A 26,782-nucleotide genomic window follows, 5' to 3' on the forward strand; every position below is an offset into this window, starting at 1 on the left:
ATGAAGATAAGTAGCCCAAGCCTTTGTTTCCCTAAGTCACGTTGCAAGCTGTGGATTAGGGAGTGGAGTCACCACATCCTTAAGCTCTTGTGGCTATCACAGGCACTCATTTAACCTCTGGCATTTGGGATGGGAGGAGGCAGAAGTCTGAAAGCCCACCAGACAGAGCATTCAGCAACACAGACAACTGCAGGTAACATCTTCCCTCTGCAGGGGAAGCCCTAATGGGCTCCCCAGCCAGCACTTATGTACGTGAACCATTTACTTCCTCCCCAAGCTCCCAGCTTGCTCTGCCATGTCACCCATGAGCCTGATCACAAGCAACATGATGGGTCCCAGCTTAGCACCCGCTCATTAGCCCTGCATTTCCACTCCTCAGTTCCACCCCACTGGGAAAAGCCCAGCCTGGGGACAGTGCAGGACCAGCACTGCTGTAACTGCTGCAGATGAACAGTGAGGGCTGTTAGCTGAAAGCAGACCTGAAAGAACCTCAGAAGCCACAGGACCAGCCCATACAAGTCCCAGCTTGCTCCTGCAGTTTTCCTTCATTTTGGTTAGCTCCAGTACATTCCCACATTAAAACACATTTAAAACCACACTGGTTACAGCACATTCAGACGTGTCCATCGGGGTGAGGGTGATGCTTATGTAGCACATCACAAATAGGCTGAAGGAGCACATAACCCTGCAAGTCTGCTCTGAGTGGAAACCTGGATGGAACGTGCCTGAAGCAACCCAGGGAGCTCCTGCACAGCCCCAGGAGGACAGCACAGGGACAGCATCTCCCCTGGTTCTTAAGCAGAGTCTTCCACGATGCTGAGCACAGTGCTGAGTCCAAAGCAAGTTTTTAAAGGCAGTGTGCCTGTGCAGCCTTGTCTCCACCACCTCCATAGGCATGTACACACATGGACATCCCTTGCTTGGCCCCTTACAGAACAGAGCAGCCGGGACCAGCATTACCAGTTACTACATTTCAGAGACTGAAGCACAAGCTACAGAACTTTGCTTCCAAGTTTCCCTACAACCAGTGGCTTGGAGCACTCCTAAGAGTCATTGGTACAAATCCAAACCAGCCCCCATTCAACCCAACATAAACCACAGTGCTTGGGTTTGTCAGGCTCTCCTTCACACCCTGTTTGATATTAAGTATCCTACACTTCCATCCTCCAGCTCTGAATACCAGCAATATGACTACCCAAAATTGCTAAGGCTGACTAAAAAAAAAACAACCAAAAAACAAGGAGATAGAGAACCTTTCTTCAGATTGGTAATTCCAGGCCCAAACGTGTCTTTGTCTTGTTTCCAGAGTTTTCCCTGTAATAATGATGCCCATAAACCCATTTCTCATTAGCACCATTTGATTCTTTTTAATCGAGACCGAAGCTTCCAAGCAGCCCTTGATTCCAGGTGCTGTGGTTTTGCAACAAACACCCCAAATCCCAAGCCTTGTGATAATGCCCCTGAGAGCCATTCTGGCCAAGCCTTGCCAGCTGCTGTTCTACCCAGAAGGCATCCACCCGAGAGAACAGGATGGCAGGAGAGGGGAGGAAGGGTAGAAAACAGCGATTTCTGGGGCCCTGAAGCGACTGTGGCTTGCTAGGTGCTCAGCCAAGCTCATCCATAAGGCACACTCAGCCTGCACAAACCTGCCCTGATGCCTTGGACATTCTCCTCTACCCCTCACAAAGCACAGAGCAGCCGTGGCCATGCAGCAGCAGCCCACACACTCCTAACCCAAGTCTTTCTGCCAAGCCAGCCCCAGCACAGGGCACGCAGGCAAAAGAGCTGCCTGAGGAATCCACGCCAAGCGGCGCTGAGCACGACCTTTCTTCTTTACAATGGCAACCTGAATCCTAAATACTGGATTTCTAGGCACGCATTAAAGCCATGAGACAATGGGGACCATGAGGCTGGGGCTGGCTGCAAGCCAGCTCCTGCCCTGCCAGCGTCCTACATTTCCCATTTCCTTCTTTTTCACCCTAGCAGATAAGCAAAGTCCCGCTAAGCATGCAGAAGCTCGCTCATGACCCAGGGATTCACCCCCACCGGACAGTGGATGCCTGAGAAAGATACAGAGAGGTCTTCCCCCCCTCTCCCTCATACAAGCATCGCTTCTCCTTTAATTGGTTTCATTCATGGCGGCCCTCCACTAAATGTAATTATGCCAGGCTCTCTCCATCTGTCTGTGTTCAGTGTTTTTATTTTCAATCTTTATTTCTGCATTAATTCCCACTCTGCAGCTCACATGCACAACAACGTCCAGGACCTCACGAGGACATGCAGGCACCAAATGAAGAGCCGGATTTGACCCTAAGTTTCTGCTGGCTGGACCCACTGAGCATTTTTTCATGGGGTAAGCCCCATACCTCAGCTGCTCTCCACAAGACCCACACAAGCGGGTCTATTTGTGAACACTCAAGAGCTGTCTGGCAGCCCAAGAAAGAGGAGATGTCTTGATTTTGTCTGCACCCCACTGATACAGAAGTATCTCTGTGCTGTCTTCCCAAGCCAAGTGCCTACAGCTAGCAAGGGGAGATGTCTGCTCAAGTGGGCATGAACCCCTTTTTTTTTTCTTTTTCTTTTTTTGCATGAGGACAGTATTTAGTCCTACAAAAGCAAACATGCTAATTTTCCTTCCCATGAATGCAGACAGGGTGAACACAGCTGAACATGGGAATTAACAAATCTCAGCTCTGCAAGGGCAGCTCCTATCTGCAAAGAGCTGAATGCTCCCAAAAGTATCTCCTCTCTGGAGTACACCACCTAATGGTCCCTACACCATCTCTAACTAGAGTGGGTAGATCTTGGGGGGATACAACATTGCAGGGCTTGTTGGCTTACAGAGAGACCAAACCCAGTGACACATACCCTGGGCAACCAAGCACCATCTGGTGACCGCCGGCTCCCGACACAATAGCCCACGTTGGCATGTTTATGATAGAGACCAGAGGCGGATTCCCATTATCCCCATCGGATCCTGTGATGTGGTTTCAGGAGAAGGACCACAAGAAGCAGATGGGATAGCAGAAGAGAAAAGAACACGGCGAGACAGACAGACAGGAGAGATTTATACGAAGCTAAAGCGCATACCCATAAACATGGGATAAGCAAATAGCATGTAAGTATGAAATTAAATGTGGAGAATCCACGGTATCCAATAATCAGTCAAATATCTCCTTCACCTCTTTTTTTTTTTTTTTTCTTTCTTTTTAGTTTGTCATCTGCATTTTAAAATGAGATATTTATGCCAATAAGTAACCCAGTTGTATTCTGTAACCCTGCAAATATTGGCTAGGATCTGAGAGATTCATCCTGACAGACAATTCATTTTTTACAGTTATTTTTGGACTCCCAGCTTTCGTGGAACACCGGCTCTCTGTGTTGGATTTTATGCCCCTGAAATGTATTTACAATGCATGGCATCTGTATTGTGCATTACACACTTAAATCGTCGCTTTTCATTCGTTGCTTATAAAAAAAAATAAAATAAATAAGTAAAAATTGCAATATCCTGAAGCCCCAAATGCTCAAATTCAAAATTCAAATTCAAAAAATAGCAGAGTAATGCTATAAAATCACATTGTGTTTTTAGATAAAGGAGGGAAAAGCGATCACGAGGAACATGGATTCCCATGATCTGGGAAGAGGAGGAGCCTGGATTTCAAGCCAAGATAAATGCAAAATAAAAAATAAAAGCTGGGGGGGAAAAAATTAATAATAATAATAATAATAAAATAAAAAAACCCAACCCACCGAGGTTTATTTTCTAAACAAAAACATTGAAACATTTTGTCATTTAAACAAAGGGAGGAAGGCGGGGGAGGCTCCGCATCCTTCGCTTGCGCTCCGCAATGGACAAATACTATCAGAAACAAAAAGCATGGCATAGTTAGCAGGAGCAGAGCTTAGTGCTTTAGATTTAATGATATGTATTTAAGTTCCTTTTAGGGGAAGCCTTCTGCAATCGTTGGGGGGGGGATTGGGGGGGGGTGAAAATCATGGTTTTAAAGGCTTCTGTCATTGTTGCCTACAAGCCGAGCAGAAAGGCGCTTTCTTTGTCATCCAGGGGTTTATGGAAACACCTTAATGTGTCCTTTTCATAGGTGAAGCAAGCCACACAAAGCAGCGGCGTGCCAACGCGTCCCCCCCGCCATCGGAAAAATAAATAAATGGAGGAACGCGGGGAAAACGGCCATCGTAATCCACCAACAAAACGACAGCAAGGATGGTCTATCTCGGTAAATATTGCACGTCTCCTGCCAAATCCCTCATGGGCTATTGTCCCGCCATCCCCACCCCCACGCCACCCCTTTTATATGTCATTAAGGATTTTTCGCATACAACCAAACGAGCAGAGGGGGAAGAATGCGCGCCCGCTCCTTCCCCACCAGTTGGATAAGCCATGACGAGGCGGCTGGGAGACGGCGCGCGGAAAACACAGGGCAAATTAGGAAGTATGTTAATTCAATTAATATCACAGAGGGGCTGGCGGGCGGGGGTGTGCGTATGTGTGTGTGTGTGCGTGTGTGTGTGCAGATTTTCCGCCCGAGGAAGGAGGTGGCAGAGAAAGAACTGGGGCATGCCAGCTCCCGTTATTGTTCTGCCTTCATTGGTAATTAGCAAGATAAGGAGGGGACGGCGTGAGGGAGGCAGCGTGGTGAAGACGAGGCAGCGCTGCACCCCACCTCATGCCCATGCGGCCATCTTACAAGCAGCGCTCGCCTCCCTCAAAATGGCCGCCAGGGCCCACGCTACCTCAGGGCCTGCCCCGGTGGGCTGCCCTCTGCCCAGCATCTGGCACATGGGGCCTGGAAGCATGGGCAGCCATGCTGCTGCCCTGAAGACAAAGGGAGACAAGGAGACGCCATCACAGGCCTGCGCGTGCCCACAGGAAGGGCAGGCGGCCATCTTAGCCAGGCCGTTCATCTGCAGCGCCAACTGTGGATCTTTACCTCAGAGCCCGTGGGGAGAGTCCCCACAGTACAGCTCTCCTTCACAAGGCAGCACACATTGCCACGTGTGCCTGACCATTGCAGCAGCCATGTTCTCACCATGCCTGTCGCACCAGGCAGGTCCCATGTTTGGAGCCTTGAGGGGAACCAAGACCTGCCCAGACACCAGAGAGTGAACCATAGAACTGTTTGAGTTGGAAGGGACCCTCCAAGGCCATCTGGTCCAACTTCCCCGCACTGAACAGGGACACCTACAGCTGATCAGGTGCTCAGAGCCCCGTCCAGCCTGACCTGCAGTGTCTATAGGGACGGGGCACCCACCACCTCCCTGTGCAACCTGTTCCAGTGCTTCACTGCCCTCATCATAAAAAACCTCCTCCTCATTTCCATAAATCTTCCCTGTTGTAGTTTGAAACCATTTCCCCTTGTCCTGTCACTAGAGATCCTGCTAAAGAGTCTGCCTCCTTCTTTCTCACAGCCCCTTTAGAGGTACTGAAAGGATCCTGCCTTTCTCCTCTCTGAAACAGTACAAATCCTGAACTGAAACTGCAGAGGCACCACTAAAGGACACGCAACCTTCCTAAACCTCAATTTAAGACAAACTTAAAACAAAATGTGTTATGAAAGGAAAAGGTAAAGTCATATAGACGGTGCAGACAAAGCTACACCTGGTGTTTCCCATTTAATGGGAACTTCACAATGGAAACACTGGTGTTGTTTGGTTGTCCAAGCAAGCAATACCAGACACAGAATGAGGAACTCTCATCCGTGGTCATGGGCTGTCCTCAGGATGGTTATAGTAATTACTGACATAAAAGCAGTGTTTGGGAAGCATTTCATGTGTCTTTAGCCAAGATGGGGCTATTTGCATGGCAAAATAGGCACATGACACACATTGAAAATTTGGCATCTGCTCCACGACTCCGCTGAGAACCAGAGCACGCGTTACCCGGGCAAGAGGGCGATTATAGCCACACGCAGACAAGCTGTGTTGTACATCTCGGTTAGACAGTGAAACATAAGGGATGGCAGGCTGGCTGCTCCACTCTGGCGTTGTCTACATGGAAAGCCCCACCATTATCATGACAGCACTATAGGTCAACCGCTTCTGCTGCTCACTGCTCCTCTTGTATTCCAGGCCAAGACTGGCTTTCTCCAGTTGAGCTTAAACTGCTTCCAGAATGACGTAGCCATACACAGGACAGTCCTGCTTCTGCTAAAGGAAATATCCATGGCGGTTGTACGCATACAGCTCCTTGCTTTAAAATCCACCCCCCAACCATGCATCTGTAGCTAGACCTGCCCTTCGGCTAACCTTTCTGTACTCCGTGCACTTCTGGGCCGTTCACAGTGCCCGTGAAACACTATTACACCCTGCTTCCCTTGGGTGCTAATCCTGCTTGTCAACCCAAAGGCAGAAACAGACGGTGGCTTGGCATTTTGATTACATTGTGATCTGTTTGAACCTTCCAGACTCTTTTGATGTCTGTGCAAATTTGAAAGGGGGAGTCACAATCCTCCACAATGAAACTCCGCTATCGCATGGCAAAACTTCTCGGGACTCCTGTGTCTGTAGGCAGCGCTGGATTTGGAGCAGGGAGGGGAGTTACAGCTCCTCCAGGAACAGCCTGAATTTCAGACTACCCAATTCTGGCCCTAAGCGGAGAACACTATGGGGACAGCGTGTTGCTCTTCAAACAAATGCATGCACAGGGGGGGTGTGCGCATGCACAGAGACACCATATTTATACAAATAGATGCATTCATAGGAAAATGCAAATAGCATCCTCTTCTGTCCCAGTCTCCCTTTGAGCTCCTGACATCCCAAGGTTTCAGAGGAGTACAGCCGAGCCTCAGATCAAACATTAGCCCTGCGGGGGTTCCCTCAGGGAAGCAGCCATGCATCGGGGTCTCTTCCCCGCTTCCGTGCGAGGTTTCCCGACCTGGCCTTCCTTGGGTGCTCTGTTCTGACACACGTACAACGCACGCACGCGCATGCAGAGCCTTTCTAAAAGGCGCTCTGGGAATTGAGCTCCGCTTCCTCCTTCTTCCGAATCAGTTGTCATAAAACAGCTTTTGTTTTATTTTTAACAAAGCGACAGAAATAACCTCTCAGCACTTCCCCCTCACACATCCCCTCTCACAACCCCATCCTTTGGCACAACATACTGCCCAGTGCCCCCAAGGAAGTGGGCAGCAATGCTTTCAGGAGCATGGAAACAGCTCCTCTGCCCTTTCCCTAGAGACCATTCTTTGGATGGAGAGTGAGGCAGTTGAATGGGAAGGGGGCATTCCAAACATCCTCAACCCAACTCTAGTTGTCCCCTTCATCCCTACCTGCTGAGATGACCACTTTTGACCTGCATTTTTCCTTGTGCTCTGCAAACCATGGTGTTTCTCAGTCTTGGATGTCACTGAAAGGTGACCGTGCAGCAAGCTACAGGCTGGCATACAACCTGTGAGAGCTCAAGCTCTGCTTTCTGTGGCACATCTCTTTCTTCATGCTGGCTAAGCCAATAGACTTGTCCTTCCTCCTGCATGGCCTTGCTCACCCAGGCCCAGGACTCAGACATGCAGAGACACTTCTTGATGAAACCCATCAGCGGGTGAGTGGCAGCTGAGCAGGTACTGAGCAAGACGTGGGGCCAGACAGCAGCCAGGGGGGAAGGCAGCGGGTGGAGGGAACGTGCCTCAGGAGGAATACTCACAAAGGGCTGCTTTCATTAATAAAACATTCCCCCCTCGGTCGCCTTTTGATTTGGGTGTAAGAATTAACCCCATCTGCCCAACAGCACGCTACCTACCAAGTCATCTCTGCTGAGGAAGACCGTCTGACATGTGTCCGCTCAATTGCTACGCCTCCCCCTGCCAGTGCTCCTCAGCTCTCCAGACCCCCTCCAAACAGCTCATGAGCCTCACTGGGTCTGCCCTATTGAAGAGATCCTCTTCCCACAAGATAGATTAGACCCAGTGAAAATAGGCTTAGTGAAAATACCATTTCACTATTAATGCCCCTTCCCCCCCTCCCCTCTTTCACACTCTCACACACCCAGAAAGATTATAACAAATCCCAGTCACCTTTTGCCCCTGCTAACTACTTCTCCAGTCTTTGCACTGCATGCCGTCTACTGCGAGCTGGAGAGCCAGATACAGGGTAGTACTTACACACAGAGACACACATGTAGCTAGCCAGCATTGGACACACTCAGCCACAGTGCACAGCTCTCCCTGGCATGAGCTTGCTTTGCTACAATGCCCAACCTGTCCCTCTCCGCTGTAATTGCTGTGCCTGGTCTTTGGGCATCAGCAGAAAGTTGCAGCAAAACCTGCACTGGTTTAATCTCTCTGTTCCAAATTGGTGGGGGGTTGCTTTTACGTCACCGAGACATTTCTATTCTCTCCTCTTCTGTTTTAAATAAAGCCAAGATGAAGAGATGCTTTTGAACAGACAGCCCCTTCATTTTCCAGAGGTGTGTTTTAATGAGTGACTTGCCTTCCAAAAAGGGGCCGGCAGAGGGGAAGGGCAGCAGATCCTCCACACAAATTCAATAGCGGGTAGGTTGCCATGGGCTAAAGCATTTCTTTGCACACATGAAGGGAAGGGACTCCGGAGCACTAAGGGTTTTGCCTCCCATGAGTTATAGCTCTACCCTTCAAGAGCGGAATAAATGCTTTATCCCATTGCAGCCTGCGATGTATTCTACATAGATGGATTGATTTCCCCTATTGTTCTTAATAAATCCTGGCGCATGAAGAAACTCACTGCACAGCCATTTTTCCTGCCTTGTTCTACCTTGCAGAAGTAATAAGGGTCAGATGTGACTGCGGTGGGAAGCAAAGGCCGTACACAAGGAGGTGCATGCAGTAGTTGTGCTTGGTGTGTGCAGACAAGCAACACCCTTTTCTCTGCTTATTCTTCCTGCCTGCATCTAAACCAAGGATCAACAAACAAAAGCAAAATGCCAAACCAACTGCCCACCTGAATGACTCCCAGCTACACCTCTCACACCACCTCCCAGCTACACCACTCCAACCTTCTGCTTTTGCTGTAAGGATTTCTTCCTCCCTGCTGCTTTCCTTGCTTGCACAGGTTTGCACCCACCCTCTCTCCCAGCTCCAGGAGGGTGTTTGCTGGCCACAGCCTTGGTGTGTGGCAAAGGGCACTGCTAGGCTCTGGGAAGCAGGTAGGCTTTGCACAGTCCATCTTGGCTGTTTGCCTCCAGCTCCATACAGGCTCACTGGGTTATCACCGCTGGCCTTCTCTAGCAGCAGCTAACAAGCAGCCCTGGTTCAATAGCCTCACTGGGAAATCTGGCTGTGGGAGGGAGGGATCAGGTCAAAGAGCTGCTCTCCCATTGCACACAGGGACTCAGTCCTTCAGGACAACTCACCTCTCCTCACTCAGGTGGAGATGTCCCATCCCTTCCCAAGGCATCCTGCTCCATGAACTCGCAGTCAGCTCTGATTAAGGAAAAGAGAATTTGTCTCAATTAGAAAGTGGCTCCTACATGTATGGATGGATGTCAAGTAATTACCAAACACCGCTCACGAAGAAAAGGGCTGGAAAAGAGACCTTAAATTTGGAACCCTGCAAACTCATGCACACAATTGCGAGTGAGTTACGGACCTTGGCATGCTTCAGAGTATACCTTGTGCAGATGCTTTCAAGCCCATCCCCTCAGCTGAAATACATACAGCCACATAAAATACAGCCAGACACAACCACATCCTCTAATAAGGAAATAAAGCGGAGTGGACCTGCGCTGCCAGAGCCCAGAGAGCAACACTGTCTCTTTAATTTTCTCCCTGGCTATCTCATCCTTTGCACAAACTCTTTCCTCCCCGTGGCTTCTTCCAGCCTGGTGGGCAAAGTGGGAAAACATCATTAGGGAGGAAAAATAATTTAGTTTGTTAATCAGTATCCAGTGGTGGGAAACAAGAAAGACAGAGAGCAGGGCTGGCGGTTAGGGCTTAGGAAGGGCCAGCACAAAGCCCACCATTCATGACATCTGGGGCTGGGATTCTCATTGAATTAAACAGACACAAAGAGCAGAGGCATTTCATGCTCTCTTCACAAGAATTATCATATCTCCCTGGCACTAGGAAACCTTCAGCATGGGAGAGGGGGAGAGAAAGAGAAAGGGAGAGAGAGGGGAAAGCGGGCAGGCTGGGTAGAAATATGGGGCAGGGTAGAGGAGGCTTTGTTCCAGGCTTGGATTTATGGATGGGATGCAGCGCGGTGCTTTGCTGGGAGAGACGGGGCCCTCACGCGCTGGGTCTAATAAGAATCAGCAAATGTGAAACAGGGGGCCCCTGTGTACCATGAAGCTGGGAAACCCGCGTTTGACAAGCCAACAGAATAACCACTTGCATCTCAAGGCTGCGGGAGGATGCTGACGTTCGGAGGAGATGTGTCGTCTCGTGTGTGTGTCAGCAAGGAGAGGGAGAGGGGAGCGGCAAGGAGCATAAACAGGAGACCAGGCAGCATCGTTTGGTCATGAAAATTAATTAGCTAATATGCAAACCAGAGATGCCCTGCGAGCGTTCCCCACAAAGCTACGGTGTGTGCTGAGCCTGTGACTGGGAATGACAGGGGCAGATTAGGCGGCTCTGTGGGATGCGCCTGGCAGCAGGAAAAGCACAGCCCATGCAAAAACAGTGAGGAGGGGATGGTCGGGTCCTCGGGGAAGCCAGTGAGCCCAGGAGACAGGTGTGGGAGAGAGTGGGCACCAGGCTGAGGCCAGGCATCACACTGCTGCAGCTGCAGGGACTGGGGTGGAGATGGAAAAAAGGAGCCCCTTCTGGGCCTGGTGGCAAGTGAGAGCACTTAGGATTTAGCAGAACCTGTCATTTCATACAGGCTCACACAGCAGAGAGCCATCCTGTTCCGTCTCTGGGCATCACCACTGGATCTGCTTTAAATACTAATTGCTCTGTGACCAGGACCTCAGAGTTGCTGGGAGACTCCCCATAGTGTTACCTGTGAGAAGAGGGGACAGAACTCTGACCTCACATCCCCAGGGTACTGTGACCCCATGCACTAGCGCCATAAGCAGATATCACAGCCCAGTGATGAAGATGAGAAACTCACGACCAACTTTGCATGGCCCAGTCCCCAAGGTCTCAGACCCCAGAACAATATCGTGCTCATTTTTTTTTTTTTTTGGAGAAAGAAGGTACTGGCAGCAATTACCAAGGGGGAAAAAAAAAAAAAAAAAAAAGGTACTAAAAGAGAATGAAGAGATTCAGCAAGCAATTGGTAGGAAAAAAAGCAGAGAATCTCCTTTGAGATGGGATGTGTGTGGTGAACGAGGAACGTGCTGGAAACAAAGGGATGCAAGGAGAAAGGAGAGGCTGGGATGGGCATCGTGGAGACATGGAGGTAAAAGTTGAAAAGGAAGCACTAATTAGCACCCAGACCATCACTTTCCATTAATAGCTTGTCACCGTTTCCTTGATGTTGCTGAGAGCAGGAAAGTTGGTATGTGTGATGCTTACCTGTCTCTATCTCATTAACAGAAGTCAGAGTGAGAACAGACGTTTATTGCCTGCATCCAGATAGACAGGCCCTTTGCTGAACTGAGATGTGGGAGAGAGGGGGAAAGTTATGAAGAAGATGCTCACGGAACACCAGGCAGTACCCACACAATGGAAACCCCAATGTGGCGCGCATAGATAGACATTGTGACAGCACAGGAAAAGCCCCTGTAGGGTACCAGGCTGCAGGAACCCACAAGGCAAAAATGGCTGGAGGCCTCTGCTGTAAAACAGAGAGAGCCAAACGTGTCCTCACGGATATTGCAAGGCAGAATGGAGAGAATTCCCAGGAAACAAAGAAAAGGAAAAAGAAAGCCATCTCCAGCGAAGATAAACCTGCATTGCACGCCACCAGATCCCAAGGAAAGTGGAGTAAATTCTTCCATCAGTTAAAGAAAAAGATATAAGATCTCCCATATAACACACAAAGGCCTCTCTTTTCCTTCCAGCATGTGCTCCATGGGAAGGAGGACCCGGGCAGCGCACATCGGGAGGTGTGACGCTGGGAGCACATGCCTGTGCACCCTCCTAAGGCCACACCACCTTCCCCAAGTGCAATTTCAGTGAACACAATGAAGATTCCTCAAGAGAAGGAGCCCAAACCTCCCTAGGAGTGAACGAGGCAAAACCAAAGGAAAAGAAAACATCGTGGCTGGTGCTGGCGGAACAAAGGCTTCCCCCTTTCAGCTTGGAGACATCTTCTTGGCCATTGAGCTCAGATCAAGTGTAGGCTCTGTTGACTCCCCCACCTATTCAAAGAGCACTTTCAATAGTCCGATTGGGCTCCGCTGTTCTATGGCTTCTCTATGCCTGCATTTTTCATCCCCTACCAACGCCGTTAATGCCACATGCAGAAACCCAGCCCTGAAAAGGCCTTGTTTGAACTCCGTGGTCAAGCACTTCACAAGTTAGGAAATGCTCAATTTACGGCTGTCCGTGCAACCTCAATTCCACCTCGCCGTGCATCTACACCGACCAGGGAAGGAGGGAGTAAGCTATAAATAGGCTGTGACCGAGTCACTGCAGCCCAACGTGGGCACAGGCAGCAGAGGCTGAATTACATGCCACGGCCGAAGCGCAGTCGAGCGCCCCGACCTGCGAGTGCTTGGTTCGGTGCCTTAAACCCTGTACATTTTTAATCGGCAGAAATCACGTGCATTCTAAACATACAGAAAATGTATTATTTATGCCTGATAAATAATACATTGTTTATATAAGCAAAAAAAAAAAAAAAAAAAAAAGCAACAAAAAAAAAAACCAAACCCACCCAACCCAATTGTACGCAAGTGTAGCAAATTCCCCTCCCTCCTCCTCATGCTCATCGCGGGGAGAGGGATTTCGAGCCCGGAGCCTCGGCACAGATTTCTGCCACTATGAAATACAGAGCTAATGTTATCTGGCAGCGGCAGAAGGCTGCTCTCCCGGGGTCGGCGGTGCAGGAAGGCGAACCGCTGGGGCTGGCAGGACCCATGCACACAAATGCAATTTCTTTTCTTCCCAGCATCGAGTCTGGTGCCGGGAGATCGGGGCACGGATCGGTTGGATGCAGAGGGGGCTCCTAAAGGCGGTTGCGATGGTTCTTCCATCCTACCCAGCCATGCCAGGGCACCGCACTCTTGGTTTGTTGTGATTATTATTCCGGAGAAACAACACATTTATTTTTCTTCCCCCTGCCTCAAAGAGGCAACTGAAGGGAAATTGCGATTCTGAATGATTCATAATTCAGCTAAACCTGAAAGGAATTTAGGGGACAAAGAATAGGCATCGCTCTCCGCCGAACAGCTTCCCCCCGCCGAATTTCAAGGGCCCGCAGCAAACAATGGGAGTGTCAGAGGGTCTCAAAAAGAGAGAATAAAAAAGTTCAACAATCTTTACAATAAAAAGTGTTAGGCAACACAGAGGTCAGAGCCGACCCCTCCTATAATAAATAGCAGCACGATCTTACATTAACTATAGGAGACATTTTAATGCAGTGCCTCAGCTTCGCGCTAATTATACTTTTTCACCATATTTTGAACCTTAGAAAAAATGTCATCAGTTAATTATAACAGATGAGGGAGTGTGAAGACTTCCTCAATAAATAATGCCTTGATATCTCATATCCAACACGCTGCGCGCACGGCTCTGAAGGTGCCCAGAAATATGTCCTCATAGGAAATACATCAAGAAATGATGGTCCCATAAGCTGGCTTTGTTTCCAAGCCTTGATTTTCGGCCCAATAATTAAGTGATTTTTATGGATCTGGGAGAGTAAAGGTCATGGGACTGCTGGGATGGTGCCAGAGAGATTCGGTGTAAGGGGTAAAAAATAAAATCCCAAACCAAAATGAGACATAAAAGGCACACGATTTGGTGCTGCCAGCTTTCCCCAGGTCCCATCCTTCTGCTCCTCTCAGCATCTATCTCTGTGGCAGCCTTGAAGCCAAGGTTTAATGAAAGCAGGATGGTGCTATGGAGCAGGGACCCATCCCCATGGAGCAGGGACCCACATCCCTGCACTACCACGGGGTGCCCATCCCTGCAGGAGCTGGTGGGTGTCAGGGTAGTAATGGATCTCCAAGCACATCACCCTTCTTTCAGCTCCTTCCCCACCTGGCACCCCACACTTCCCCCTCTAAAGGGCTGGGATTTGGCGTGGGAAAGATGGCTTTGGGCTTTTCACAAATCCAGTATCCCCTTGAACCAAAACCAATTAGCCTGGCCCAAGGTCCTGCCATTGAGGGACTGTCCCTTCTTTTCAAACCCCCGCGGGCTCAATTGCTCTAAGGAGCCTGGATGTGAATGAGCAAAGCCCACTTAAAGTGGTACTTAAGGCCAGACCAGGGCGAAGGAAAAGAGAAAGCCTCTATAGGAACAGCAAGCCGAGTTTCCAAGAGACAGCTAACTGACAGAGACTGTGTGCTTTCCTCCCCAGCCCGTTTTCTTTTTTTACCCCCCATTCCTGAGCTATGCAGGCGAACACCCCTAAACCCAACCTGAACTGCTGAGCAAACACAGATGTGGCACCCAGAGCTCTGTCCACACCCTGCACACCTCGCTTCTGCCAATGTGTTCTGGGGCAAGAAACACCACAAAGCAGCAAACCAACCTGGGCAGGGTGGCACAGGTGGTAATGTCCCCATCTTACACCACCAACCCCAACAGTTTGTGAGGATTTGGGGTGACAAAGCGCCCCGGTGACACGTGGAACCCACACCACGTGTGAGATGCAAACACCTTCATGCTCACAGCTCTGAGAAGCTCCCAGTGCCAAATTAGCACCTGGCATCCACAGAGCACCCTGCCCTGAAGGGATGGGAGCTGTATGCTTCAGACATGGGCAGGGCCCCCAGCACAGCCCCATGGCACAGACAGAGCCGGGACACAGGGCCAGGTGGGTGCAGGCAGCACGCGATGAATCAGGGAGACAAAAGGAGCGACAGAGCCAGGCCTCCAGCTCCACACCAGCCATTGCCAGGCAATTCCACAAAAATGCCCATTGATGGGATCTCATCCATAACTGAGCGGCCCTGCCTCCATTCAGAGCAGCTTGTTGGAGCAGCAGGCACCGGGCAGCCCCATCCCCACCCACTCCATGCCACACAGGTTGGGCACCGGGTACAAATCTTGTGAGCCCATCCCGCTGCATGGGGAGAAGTTTTGGAGAAGATAAATAAATAAAACAGATTGAGCACGCAATGCCCTGCGGCACTGATCCCCTAATGGCATTTTCCAATTACCCCTGAGGATCCTTACATCCCCATCTCCCTCTGCCCACCCCTAGTACTGCTGAAGAACAAAGACATCACACCCGGCCTTGGAGACCTCACCCCACACGCACTGCACCCTGTACCTCTGCAAAGGGACCGTCACCAGCAGCAGGAGGGATGTGGGAGCCACGCTCTACTCCCTGCCTGCAGCACTGCACCACCCCACAAGTGATGGGGGCACCAGCAGGCACCGACCTTCTGTATTTGGGGGCAAGGATGGGGCTGACACTGACACCAGCAGGGCACAGGGCCAAGCAGCAGCAGGCTGCTGGGATGCTTCAGGTGTGGCCCCGCTCACCAAAACCCATCTCATGCCCAAAGGAGGTGGGCCAGCGGCCCATCAGAAGGCAGAAAGCCTTGCATTGGGCTGCAAGGTGGGCACTGCGGTGCAGATAGGTGCGCCCTGACTGCCAGCTCCCAGTGTGAAAACGAAGAATGAAACCCCAGCAAAAATGTGACCACAGCTCCTATTGCCTGGAACATAAAAGGGCAAAGTGCTCCATCCCTGCCTCAAGCCTGCTTTGTGGGAATGGCTCTAGGATACATGGACCAGCCCTACAGCCTGCAAAACACCTGAACAGCTGAGAGCAGGGGGCTTCAGGGAGGGAAAACTGGGGAGCTGAGGGTGCTGTCTGACACCTGGTCCAACAGCAAGGAGACAGAGCTCGCCTTGTCCTTTGTGGGAGTTCACGTGCACACCCCAATCACCACGCTTCCATTTTACTTCATCAATTATATATGTGTATTTATACACACACACAAACACACTTATTATACACATGTATATGTATATATATATATATACACACACACACACACACTCTTTTTTTCCTTGGATTTCCTTTTTAAATGTCCACCTTTTGCCATTACAAAAGCCAGGGACAGAACTACCTCCTGGGCAATGCCATGTAGCAGCACTCCAGCACGCAGCTCTCCTCCACCACCGCTCCAACGCTTCCCCCTGAATTACATTCATTAGGAATTTGAATGTTTCTTTCTTCCATCCCCCATCAAATCATTACTCCGGAATAAATGCATTCATCAAGCACCTTGCTCGCTTTGTTCGCTCCAGTTTTAAAGCATCTCCACCTCAACGCCTGCACCTGACTCGATGCCATCACGCGGGAGGGAAAAAGAAATAAAGAGAGGAGCAGAGCACCACATACACAATATCACACGAAATCAGCCCCAAATTATTTCTTATTCAATAACCAACGGGATGGAGGAGCGAAAGGGCCGCGTTCCCTCCTCCCACCTCCCATCCCTTCCACGATTTCTGGGGTTGCAGGGAGCCGTGCATATTCCAGACGGAGAGAAGGGAGGTCGGCTCCTAACGACACGTCTTTGGCTGCCTTTGGAATGAATGATTCATTCGGCGCTCGCCGAGCCGCGGAGCCGCCGTTGAGTTACATTTCTCACCAAATCCGTCTCTTTAATTCTGGCGCTGCGTGTGGGACCCAGCAAATCACGGAATTACCGCTGTAACTTCAGATTAGTAACGCTTTCTAAATGATAGTCTAATTCCAGGCCTTCATGCTTCCCAGCGCTCCCGCCTGCGCTGCCTTTCCCTGGGAGGTTTCCTGCGGAATTAGCGCTGCAGCCGCCGTCTCTCTTTGCCCCTTTTTAATTTCTCCAATGACTCCTCATTAGAATCTCTATTAACAGCGCTCCTCGGAACTTTGCTTTCCCACGGTACAGCCGAATTCAGGCTGAGATCCTTTCTCCTGATGGGGTTACGGCGGTGCTTTGGCCCTGGAAAAGGTCTCTGCAGCGGCTGATGCCGGCCCTGCGCTGGGGATGGTGCCGAGCCCCCCGAGTGCGTGGAGCTTCCACTTTTCGCCCTCTTACACCCAGATGGGTGCGGGACTCGGGCCCCTACTCTGCCCCCTCCCCTCTGCCAAAAGGACGGGGCCGAGCACAGCACCCATAAGTGCAAGCAGAGGGAGCGCGGCAGCACCCTGCCCATCTCGCTCCTCTCCCGCACCGCGGGGGCAGCGAAGGGCCCCGGGAAAGCGGTGGGGACGGCTCCCTCTGCATCCCCCCCGCCCCGGAGCTGTCACGGCCCCCGAGGGCGCAGCGATCGTCCCCGCGGGCACCGGACGAGGGACTGCGGCCATACCCTATAAGTGCCCCACGGAGCGCCCAGGGACTCCAACCCCAAGCGGGGGTGCTCACCCCACACCGGCTGCAAAAACGTGCCGGGGCGGCTCGGCGGAGAGCGCGGTGCTTTGTGTCGCCATGGGAACGGAATGCAGATTTGCCAATTGCTTTTTTTTTTTTTTTTCTTTCTTTCTTTCCTCCTTTTTTGTTGTATTTTTTCCCCCCCTCCCTATTATTTGCCAGACACTGTCATACATTTTACGTTCCAACTTCTGGGGCTCGCGGCGGAGGTGCGGGAGGTTCTGTGCCTGCGCTGCCGGAGGGAACACCGGGCTGCGAGACCCGTCCTGGGGATCCCCTCCCTACAGACCTCCCCAGCAACAGCGAACTCACAGGGAAAGTGCAGGCATGATCGCCAAGTTGGCCTTCAAGGGGAGGCCGGGATCATGTCCAAAGCCGGAAAAAAAAAAAAAAAAAAAAAAAAAAAAGAAAAGAAGGAAGAAAAAAAGAGAGAGAGAAGAAATAGGGAAATAGGGAGGAGGAGAGGATAGAATATCACTAAGCAGGTTTGTATCGAGGTCTGACCGCAGCATATGCCGGGGGGGGCTTTGTTAGCAGAGCAGCCCGGGGGCTCCTCTCTCCCAGCCCGCTCCCATGTACCTGGAGCTGAGCGCGTGTGCACGGGGCTCCCCATCCATCCATCCATCCATCCATCCATCCATCCATCCATCCATCCATCCCTCCCTCCCTCCCTCCCGGTGCCGCGAAGCCGCGGGTCCCGCTGCCCGGAGCGCTGCGGAGCGGCCCGACGGGGCGGGCTCTTACCTGGAGCCCCGAGGTGACGGACGGAGGGCGGCGGGCGGGGCTGTGCGGGCCGCGGGGCCGCCGGTGCTGCTGCAGCCTCTTCCCCCGGGCGTGCAGGTCTGGAAGTCATTTTTACTTTCGGTTATCTAGCTTTATGAAGACCAAAACACTCATACAGCTAGATAACCAAAGACAGAAACATCCCTCCGGCGGGGGCTGCCGTCAGTCGGGCGATGGGGTGAAGGAGCACAGCCGGGGCAGAACGGTCGGGATCTGCCACCGGGAACCACGGAGACACAGAAAAAAAAAGAGAAAAAAAATAAAAGATGAATATACGGAGCGGAGACGGAGCGGAGCTGCGAGGAGGAGGCGGAACGTCCGAGCCGAGCCGAGCCCGTGGCGGTACCGACCCGGCAGCATCTCGCGCTCCCGCCCCGCTGCCCAACTTCTACTCCCCTCGCATGGTAATCGCCCCCTTTGGGAAGTGACATCACACCACGCTCATCCAATCCTCGGCACACATTTAAATCAGCGCCCCCTTTCCCGCTCTCTCGCAGCCCGGCCCGGCCGAACCCGCTGGACGGGGCGGGCTCTAAGGACCCGCTGGGCTCAGCTCGGCTCGGGACGCCCCTTCCAACCCCCCCCTCCCCCTTATCCCCCCCATTGCATCCCCCCTGCCCGGCCTCCCCCCTCCAGCCGTGCCGCCCCTCCGCTCTTGTTCCCCGCAGTGTCCCCCCCGCACGGCCCTGCAGCCAACTTCTCCTTTCTCCCGGCCCTTCGCCTTCCCTTCTCCCTCCTTCCCTCCACCCTCTCCCCTTTCCCCACATTTTCCTTCCCCTTTCCCATCCCTTTTCATTCTGTCCCTCTCAGTCTCTCAGCGCCCGCCCCGTCCGTGCTCTGCCTCAAAGGGCCCCGTCCCGATGAGCTCCGGGTTGCGATCCCTCCCCGATCCCTTCGACCCCCTTTTTCTCCCCCATTTTAATGATTTCCCCTCCTCTTTTCCTCCGTTCCCCTCGCGGGCTGTCAGCGCCGTACGCGTGTAGTGACAAATCCGGCACATACAAATAATAACAACGGTGAGAATAATAACCGAATGCCAGGAGGGAAATACGCTTATCTGAGACGCCGATCTGACCTACACGGCGAGAAATAAATAAAGAATGCCATCTCAAGAAAGAAATACAAATTCATGGGATAATCCGTCTCCTTTCCTAAACCTCCTTTTCCCTTCAATCCGGGGCTCGACTAAAACGTGACCTCCCGTAAAACGGGAGAGATGGGGACGGAGCGAAATGCTGCGGGAGCGGCCGCGGCTCCCAGCGCCGCCCGCGTTCCCGGCGGCTCCGTTATTCGGGTTATTTATTCCTTCCTCTCCCCGCTTCCCATCTCCTCTTTAAAAAAATAAAATCATAAAATCAAATCCAAAGGAATGAAATAAAATAGACGAGCTCAATTAAGCTAAAAGCTGTAGGAGCGGCGCTGCCAGCTCGGCGCACAACGCAGAGCTCCCGGCTCCCGGCCGCCTCTCCCTAACGAGAACCGGGCCCGGGGGTGCCCCTCCGCCCCGACGGCCCCACGGCGGCCGGGGGGGAAACCTCCGCTCCTTCCTCAGCCCCTCGGAACCATCCCCGCCACCCCGAGCAGCTCGGGAACGGTTTGACCGGGGATGTTTGAATCAGCCCTGGAGAAAGAGGGGGAGGAAAAAAAAAAAAAAAAAAAAAAAGCAAAAACGCTACAAATCGGATCTGCTTCATTTTCCGGCTCCGGATTTTCCCCTCATTTATTGCTGCCGCCGTGACCGCCGATCGCCGCCGGTGCGAAGGGAGGCGCACCCCCCGGGGCACAGCGGCCGAACGCTGCCTCAATCCTCGGGCCGCGGCCCGGCCTCAGTTTCCCCCCGGGGGCGGCCTCGTTCTCCCCGCGGGTCCCATCCGGCCGCCTCCCCGCTCTCCCGGCCCCGGTGTCCCCGCGGCCCCGCTCCGCTCCCCGGCCCCGTTTGTCCCCGCCGTCCCCGCTCCGAGGCCGCGGCATCGCTCGGCTGAAGGCACCGCATCCGAGGCCGGGGAGCGCGGCCCCCTCCCCGCCGGGTGAAGGACGCGATTTATCCTCGCAGAAGCACGAATATCTCCATATATTTATTCCTGCTTCATTCGGCAGCGCCTCGCTCGGCTGCCATCGCCCGCCTCGGCCCGCTCCGTGTAAGCAGAGGCCCGGGAGAAAAATCGCTGTCTGCGTTTGCGAGGTTTCCGGCGTTGTTTAAACGTCGGGTTGGTATTTATTATTATTGTTATTATTGTTATTATTATTCCTTATTGTTTTTATTTATTTATTTCGGGCGCAATTTAAGCGCACAAAATGGCTCCTTGGCACCGAGCGAGGCACAGCGGGCAGAGCCTGGAGGCGGCCCGCAGCCCCCGCACCTGAAGGCACGGAGGGACAGGGGGACGTGGGGACATGGGGTCGAGGGGTCTGCGCTTCCTCTGCATGCACACATGCAGAACCGGGGCAAAAAAAAAGAATAAATGAAAGAAGCCATCACACTTCCTCGGCTACAGCCCGACAACTCCGAGAAAAAGCGGGGAGATCTCCCCATCTCCAAGCGGAGGTTCAGAGTGTTCGCTCCCCTCCATCCCCCGGCGCTGCTCGGACAGGTCCGGCCCGACCTCAGCCCCGACGTGGCGGCCGCTGCTCTGACCATGGTGCTGCACTGACGCCGCTCCGCGCCCGCGTTGCCTCCGCGCCCTGGGCCCTGCCCGCAGCGCAGAGCTCCGCACCGTGTCCCGGCTTCTCCCCGCTCCCTTCCCCGAGGGAGCGATGCCGTCCGCCTCAGCCGTCCCGCATCCGGAGCCGGGCTCGGGGAGCCGCTCGCCGCCCGCACCTCGGAGCGGCCCCGGTGCCCGTTCCCCTGAATTACTGAACGTGATCGCCCCGCGCCGGGTCCGCTGCCTTCCCCTCTTCTACGTCCTGCACGTCTGACGTCACTTTTCTTTAATTAGGAGAAGTTATTTTTAGCCAACCTAGAGTAACCCCCGCTCCTCGCCGCCCCGACCTGCATCGTGTCTTAATTGTTTTTCGCTTTTCCTCCCACAATCTGGGCTTCGCCAACTCGCAGGAGCGGCGGCTCCCGACGGGCGTTCAGGAAACTCTTTGCTTTGTTTTGCAATTAAAAGCCGCGTCTAAGAGAGCCACGGAGCTGGAAAGGCTCAGCCGAAGCGTCCTACAGCCCGGCTGTTCCTTTCTGCGGCCGTCGAGGGCCGGGACTGAGGGTGGGACGGTCCCGGACCCTCCTCGCTCGGTGGGGCGGGAGCACGTCGAGGGGCTGTGGGGGAGATCCGGGTGGTGAGCACTGCCAATGCACCTGCACTGCTACGGGTCGGGTTTCCGTAAGGCTGAGGCCTAAAATGAGTTTTACTTCCAGAGAGACACGGGAGGAGGAGAAGGTTGGGAGGGGGAGGGAGGAAACAGAAAGAAAGAAAGAAAAAAGCAGCAAGGAAATGAACGTCCGCGGGAAGGAGAGAGCAGAAAATGAATGGGAGAAAAATATCGGAGTGAATAAAAAAAAGAAAGAAAATAACATTATAAATAAAGATATATCTATATATATTTAAAAAAGGAAGAAAAGGCCGGGGGAAGGGGGGAGGGAGGGGGGTGAAGCAAAGATACAGAGAGAAGCAAATGTGAAATAAAAAATCCTCCCCCAGCAGAGGCTGCCGGCAGATCGCACTACGGGCAGCGGCGGCCCCGGCGCTGTCCTCGGAGCTGCACCCGAGGGGGGAACGCGGAGAGCGGCGTCCCGGTGTCTCCCACCCCCACGGAGCGATGCCCCGCAGCAGCCCTCGCTGCGTCCTTAGGAAAAATCCCGAGCTCTGGGTCTCACCCGGGGCCTAACGCCGCGATGCGCCGCGAGGCTCGGCCTCGGTCAGGCGTTCCGCCCGCTGCACGCCGCTTCTTTCGGCCAGCGGGGACATTCAGGAGCCATCTGGCTGCAGCGTGCGGCTCCGCTCAGCCCCGGCTCCCCGCCGCCCCGTCGAGGCACCGCTCGCCCCTTCGGGCTGTCCCGTCCCGGACGGGCGGGGAGCGCAGCCCGGAGCAGAGCGGCCCCGGCAGCCAAAGGAGCCCGGGGGCATCCGCTGCCCCCACCTCCCGCTGCGCTGGGCTCCGGAGCCGCCGTGGCCGCCCCGACGGGCGGTGGAGCTGGGAGCGACGCGGGTCAGCGGGGTCCCGCAGCCGGAGGGACACAACTTCCCGGCGGGGAGATTCTCGACTTCTCCTCCCATTCACTCCTTCCTCCTCCCCTATCGGGGCAGAGCCCCCGCGCCCCGCAGTCTCCCCAGGGACCCCCGGTGCCGCCACACTCACGCTTGCAGCCGAGGCGAGGGCAGCGACGGGGCCGTCCGTGGGCGAAGCGGGCGGCGGGGGCCGCCCTTCCCGGAGGGAGAGCGGCGGGGCGGGCAGGGCTCTGCCCCCCGCGTCCCCGGTACCCCCGGTGCTGGGGGCGGCGGTGCCCGGGTTCTTCGCGTCCTGCCGGCTTCTGCCGGTGCCGGTTCTGGTCGGTGTCCAGGAGCTGCCGCCGGCGGCAGGCTCTGCCCGCACTGACGTCAGCCCGGCAGCCTCCGATTCACTCCAACCATGGCGGAGAGGAGGAGGAGGGAGAGGGGGAGGGGAGAAGGCGGGGGGAGGGAAGGAGGGAGGGTGAGAGGAGGAGGACGGGAGGAAGGCGGCGGCGGCGGGGGTTGGTCGCCGGCAGCTCCACCGAGCAGAAACCGCAGCCCCTCCGTGTCACCCCTAATTACCCCCCGAGGATGGGGGAAACGGGTCTCTCCCCCCACACCCCATTGAGCCGCCCGCTGCCGCCCCCTCGGGGCCCCGCGCCCTCTGCGGAGTTGCACCGCACCTCCGGGGCACAGCTCTGCCTACCGGAGCTGTCTTCTAGCTGGGAGGGGGGGGAGGGAGGTCGAGGCGAAGTTCCCCTCCCGGGGTGCTCCCCGGAGCCCCCTCGGCCGTGTCCCCATCCCCGGCGTTCAGGCAGGGTTGTCGCCTCCCCATTGCCTCCGCCGCACGGAGCATCATCGCTGCTCGGCTCCCCACGACCAGCCCGGCACGGCCCGGCACGGCCCGGCCCCCGCACCGCTGTCCAAGTGCTGAAAGTCCGCGAGGCTCCCCGGAGCGGCACGGCACGGCACGGCCCCGAACAGCACAGCCCAGCACGGCACAGCCCAGCTCATCGCAGCCCAGCACGGCACAGCACAGCTCAGCACGGCATGGTGCGGTGCAGCACCGCAGCCGTCGGGCAGAGCAGGACCACGAGCTTTCCTTGGGGGGCGGCGGCAGAAAGGGAGAAAGAGGCAGAGGGTCCCTCCAGCCGGCCGGGCCGTGCTATACAGGACCGGACCGTGCTATAGCGGACAGGGCCGTGCTATACCGTGCCGTGCCGTGCCGTGCCGTCCATGCCGCCCCGACGGTCAGGCCGTGCCGTGCCGTGCCCGCATCATCCCGCCGGTGAGTTCCGGCCGATCTCAGGACACGAGCACGGCGATGCCGCGTGCCTTTCTTTCCTTCCCTCTTTTCCTTCCTCCGCTCCCCTCCATTTTTTCTCATCCTTATATTCCCCTTTACGCAATTATACATTTAGCGTTTCGCCTGCAGCTTTTGCAAAGCGAGGGAAGAAGAAGAAGAAGAAAAAAGATTATATACATAAATATCTATTTCATAACCCCCCTTTGCTGTCACAGCCTCGCTTCTCTCCCGACCTTTTCTCGCCTCCCTTCACCTCATTTCTCCCACGTTTTATCCCCGATTCACCCGAGCTGTGACCGCGGCTCCGGGAGCTGAAGGCGCTGCGGTCACCGGGCGCGTTCCTATGGAGGAGAAACGCAGCGATCGCGGCCGGGAGCTCGGCACGCTGAGCAATGCACCGCATCGCCTCCACAGCCTCTATTTTCAATTTCCCCGTTGTTTTTTTCCTTTGGAGTCTGCGAGTTGCCACGAAAGGAACCGCGGCCCCAAACGCCGCTGGCAGCAGAAAGAGGAACCCGGTGCCAAATTCGGCAGTGTTTTATTTGAAAAGCAATTAAGAAACGCCACATAAAAAAACAGAAAACCCACGTCTTCTCCTCATCCCGGGGAGTGGAAGGAATCCTTTCTCTCTCCCGGAGTCGAAACCCGATGGCATTGTCGTTAAACACGAAAAGGAGAATATGAAGAAATTGCAACACTCCCTCCCGAGCTCTTCCCCCTTCCCCCTCCTCTCCCCCCCCCCCCCCCCCCCCCCCCCCCCCCCCCCCCCCCCCCCCCCCCCCCCCCCCAGTTTATTTGCCCTAATAATTAATTCACAAGAGCTTAACTTCGGTGTAACCCTGGCGGTCTTTTCATTAAAAAATCCCCGCGTTTCCTATTGAATTAGCTCTGCTCCATTGTCGCTGAAATGAAGACGCCAAACCAACTTTTACCCCGAGCATTTTCTCACCAGCCCAAAGAAAAGTCTCTCTCCTTTTTCTTTTCTCCGATTTTTTTCCCCCCTCCCTTTTTCTTTAATTCAAGCATCCAGGCGATGGACGTGTCCTGCAATTTAACTACTTTCAAATTCTTTGTTCGGGTCCCACTGGGGCTCTATTGTCACCTTATTGAGAGAGCTTATTGCCAAGTCAAGCCTGAGTGAATTGAGACACGCACGGGAGGAGCCCGGGGCCGAGAGAGGGCTGCTCTGCTCGGGGGACCCCGGCCCACGTCCGAGGGATGGCGATGGGCGCGGGGCAGATGCTGCCCGCATTGCCGGGACCGCCGCGTTCTCCCGTCGCCCGCCGAACCCTCCTCGGTCCCGGGAGACGGAGCTCGAAGCCGCGCAGGGCCCGGCCCTGAGATGAGGGTGGAAACGTGGAAGGAAATGGGGCAGCGCTCCCCAGGATGGGCCCCGCAAAGCCCCGCAGCGCCGGCACCGCCCGTGCCCGCCGCTCTCTTACCTGCACCGCCCGCCTCCCCCGCCGCTTCGCCCGGCTCTCAGAGCTCGGGGACGGGTCCCGGCCCGCTCCCCGCCGCCCGCCTTCACCCTCCGCTCACTTTCGGAGCTCCGGGGCTCGTCTCCCGAGCGGGATAAGAAAGGGCCGCTTTTCTTTTCCCTTTTACTGTCCCCTCCCGCTCCCCCCCGCACCCTCCCCCAGCCTGGAAAAGGGGGGTGCGCGCTACGGGAAGGTGTCGTGTCAGTAGAAACGGCGCTGGCAGAGCGGTGCCGGGCACGAGCTCCCACGTAAGCCCGTACGTCACCTATAAAATGCCCATTTCTTCGATGCCTCGGCTCCCGGGGAGGCAGCAGGAATGTCTCTGCCCCGCTCCGCAGCTCCCTCCTCCCGCAGCCCTCCCCGAACCGACAGGCGAAGGCAGATCCACGGGGTACCGCTTCTCCGCCCCCGTAGCCCCGCCGCCGCCCTCCAAAACCATCCCCGGCCCTCGCCACGTCCTCGGTTCCGCGGCTTCGAAGGGCTCCGCGACGTGACTCTCCCCGTGCCCCGGCGGACGGCGAAGCCCTTGACCCCCTGCCCCCAGCCGGCTGCGGGGCACTGGGGTTAAGCAAAGTCCCGCCGCCGCCCCATTGTCCGCCCGCAGCGCTCGGCCCCGACGTTTCCTTCGGCCGCTCCGTGCCCGGCCCCGACGGGGCGAGTCGGGATGCGGCACAAGGACAAAGGGCCCGAGGTGTTGGGGGAGTAGAACGGAGAAGTGCCCCCATCAGCCCTGCCCCGAGTCGCGCATTGATGCCGTGAGCCCGGTCCCAGCCCCGCTACAATTCCAGCGGCCCGTTTGTTGGCTTTGGTTGGTGTTGGGTTTATTCTTTTCCCGTTGTTTGGATACAGCAGGTGCTGCCGTCGGCCCGAGCGGTGCCGACAGCGCTTCGTTGGGATTTATTTCTATTCTTTCCCTTCAGTGGGGATTCGTGAGAGGAGACAAAATAACAATGAAATCGGAAAAAATAAACAAATCAACGACAACGCAGCAGAGGCAACGGGCAATAACAGCCCGCAGAGGCGGGAGGGCAGCCCCGACCCTCAGTCCATCCCCGGAGCCGCTCGCGGTGCAGCCCCCCGACCCATCCCGGCCCTCACCCCCCCCCCAGCCCCGTCCCTTTTCTCTCCAGCCTCAGGGAGAATCCAGGGCCGTTTTCCATGCACACAGCGGCGCCGCTCGGCGCACAAAGAGGGGCACGAACGGCACACCGTGGCACCGCGTCCCCACGACCCGCTGGGGCGTCCCGTGCTGCACCGCCGGGTTTGCGCTCGGGGCTTTGTCCGCGTTCCGCCCCGTCGGCTCCTCACGGTGGGTTCGGCCGCACGGTGCCCCCCGTCACCCCCCGAACCGTGTAGGAGCGCCGGGAACGGACGAACCCGCGCCCCGACGGCCCCGGGTGAGCGGCAGCGGCGGGTCCGCAGCGACACCTGGCGGCGCGGTGCGGTACTGCAGCTCGCGGCTCAGCGCGGCGGCCTGAGCTCCATCCCGCATCATCACCGCCCCGCAGCGCTGCGGGCAGCACCGCCCGGTACCGCCGGTTCTGTCCGGTCCGGTCCAATAACGCAGCGCTGAGCGTGTGACCCGCTGACAAAACGAGCTGCGGGACGAGCAAAAAGAAACGCTTTAACCCAGCGCTCCGACACT

At 55.1% G+C, this 26,782-nt stretch overlaps 1 protein-coding gene across 1 annotated transcript in view; it reads right to left on the reverse strand.

Moving 5' to 3' along the window:
* Positions 1-18,499, reverse strand: part of LOC107318792 — a 32,356-nt gene extending 13,857 nt beyond the window's left edge. The window contains exons 1-2 of the mRNA XM_032446830.1: positions 18,164-18,499; positions 9,344-9,413 (exon numbers count right to left, since the gene is read on the reverse strand). Coding sequence (XP_032302721.1) covers positions 9,344-9,413; positions 18,164-18,272 — 179 coding nt within the window. The 5' untranslated portion in view covers positions 18,273-18,499. The remainder of the gene's footprint in view (positions 1-9,343; positions 9,414-18,163) is intronic.
* Between the last annotated feature and the right edge of the window lie 8,283 nt (positions 18,500-26,782).

This window comes from Coturnix japonica, chromosome 10 (genome assembly GCF_001577835.2).
Source record: "Coturnix japonica isolate 7356 chromosome 10, Coturnix japonica 2.1, whole genome shotgun sequence".
Classification (NCBI taxonomy): Eukaryota; Metazoa; Chordata; class Aves; order Galliformes; family Phasianidae; genus Coturnix; species Coturnix japonica.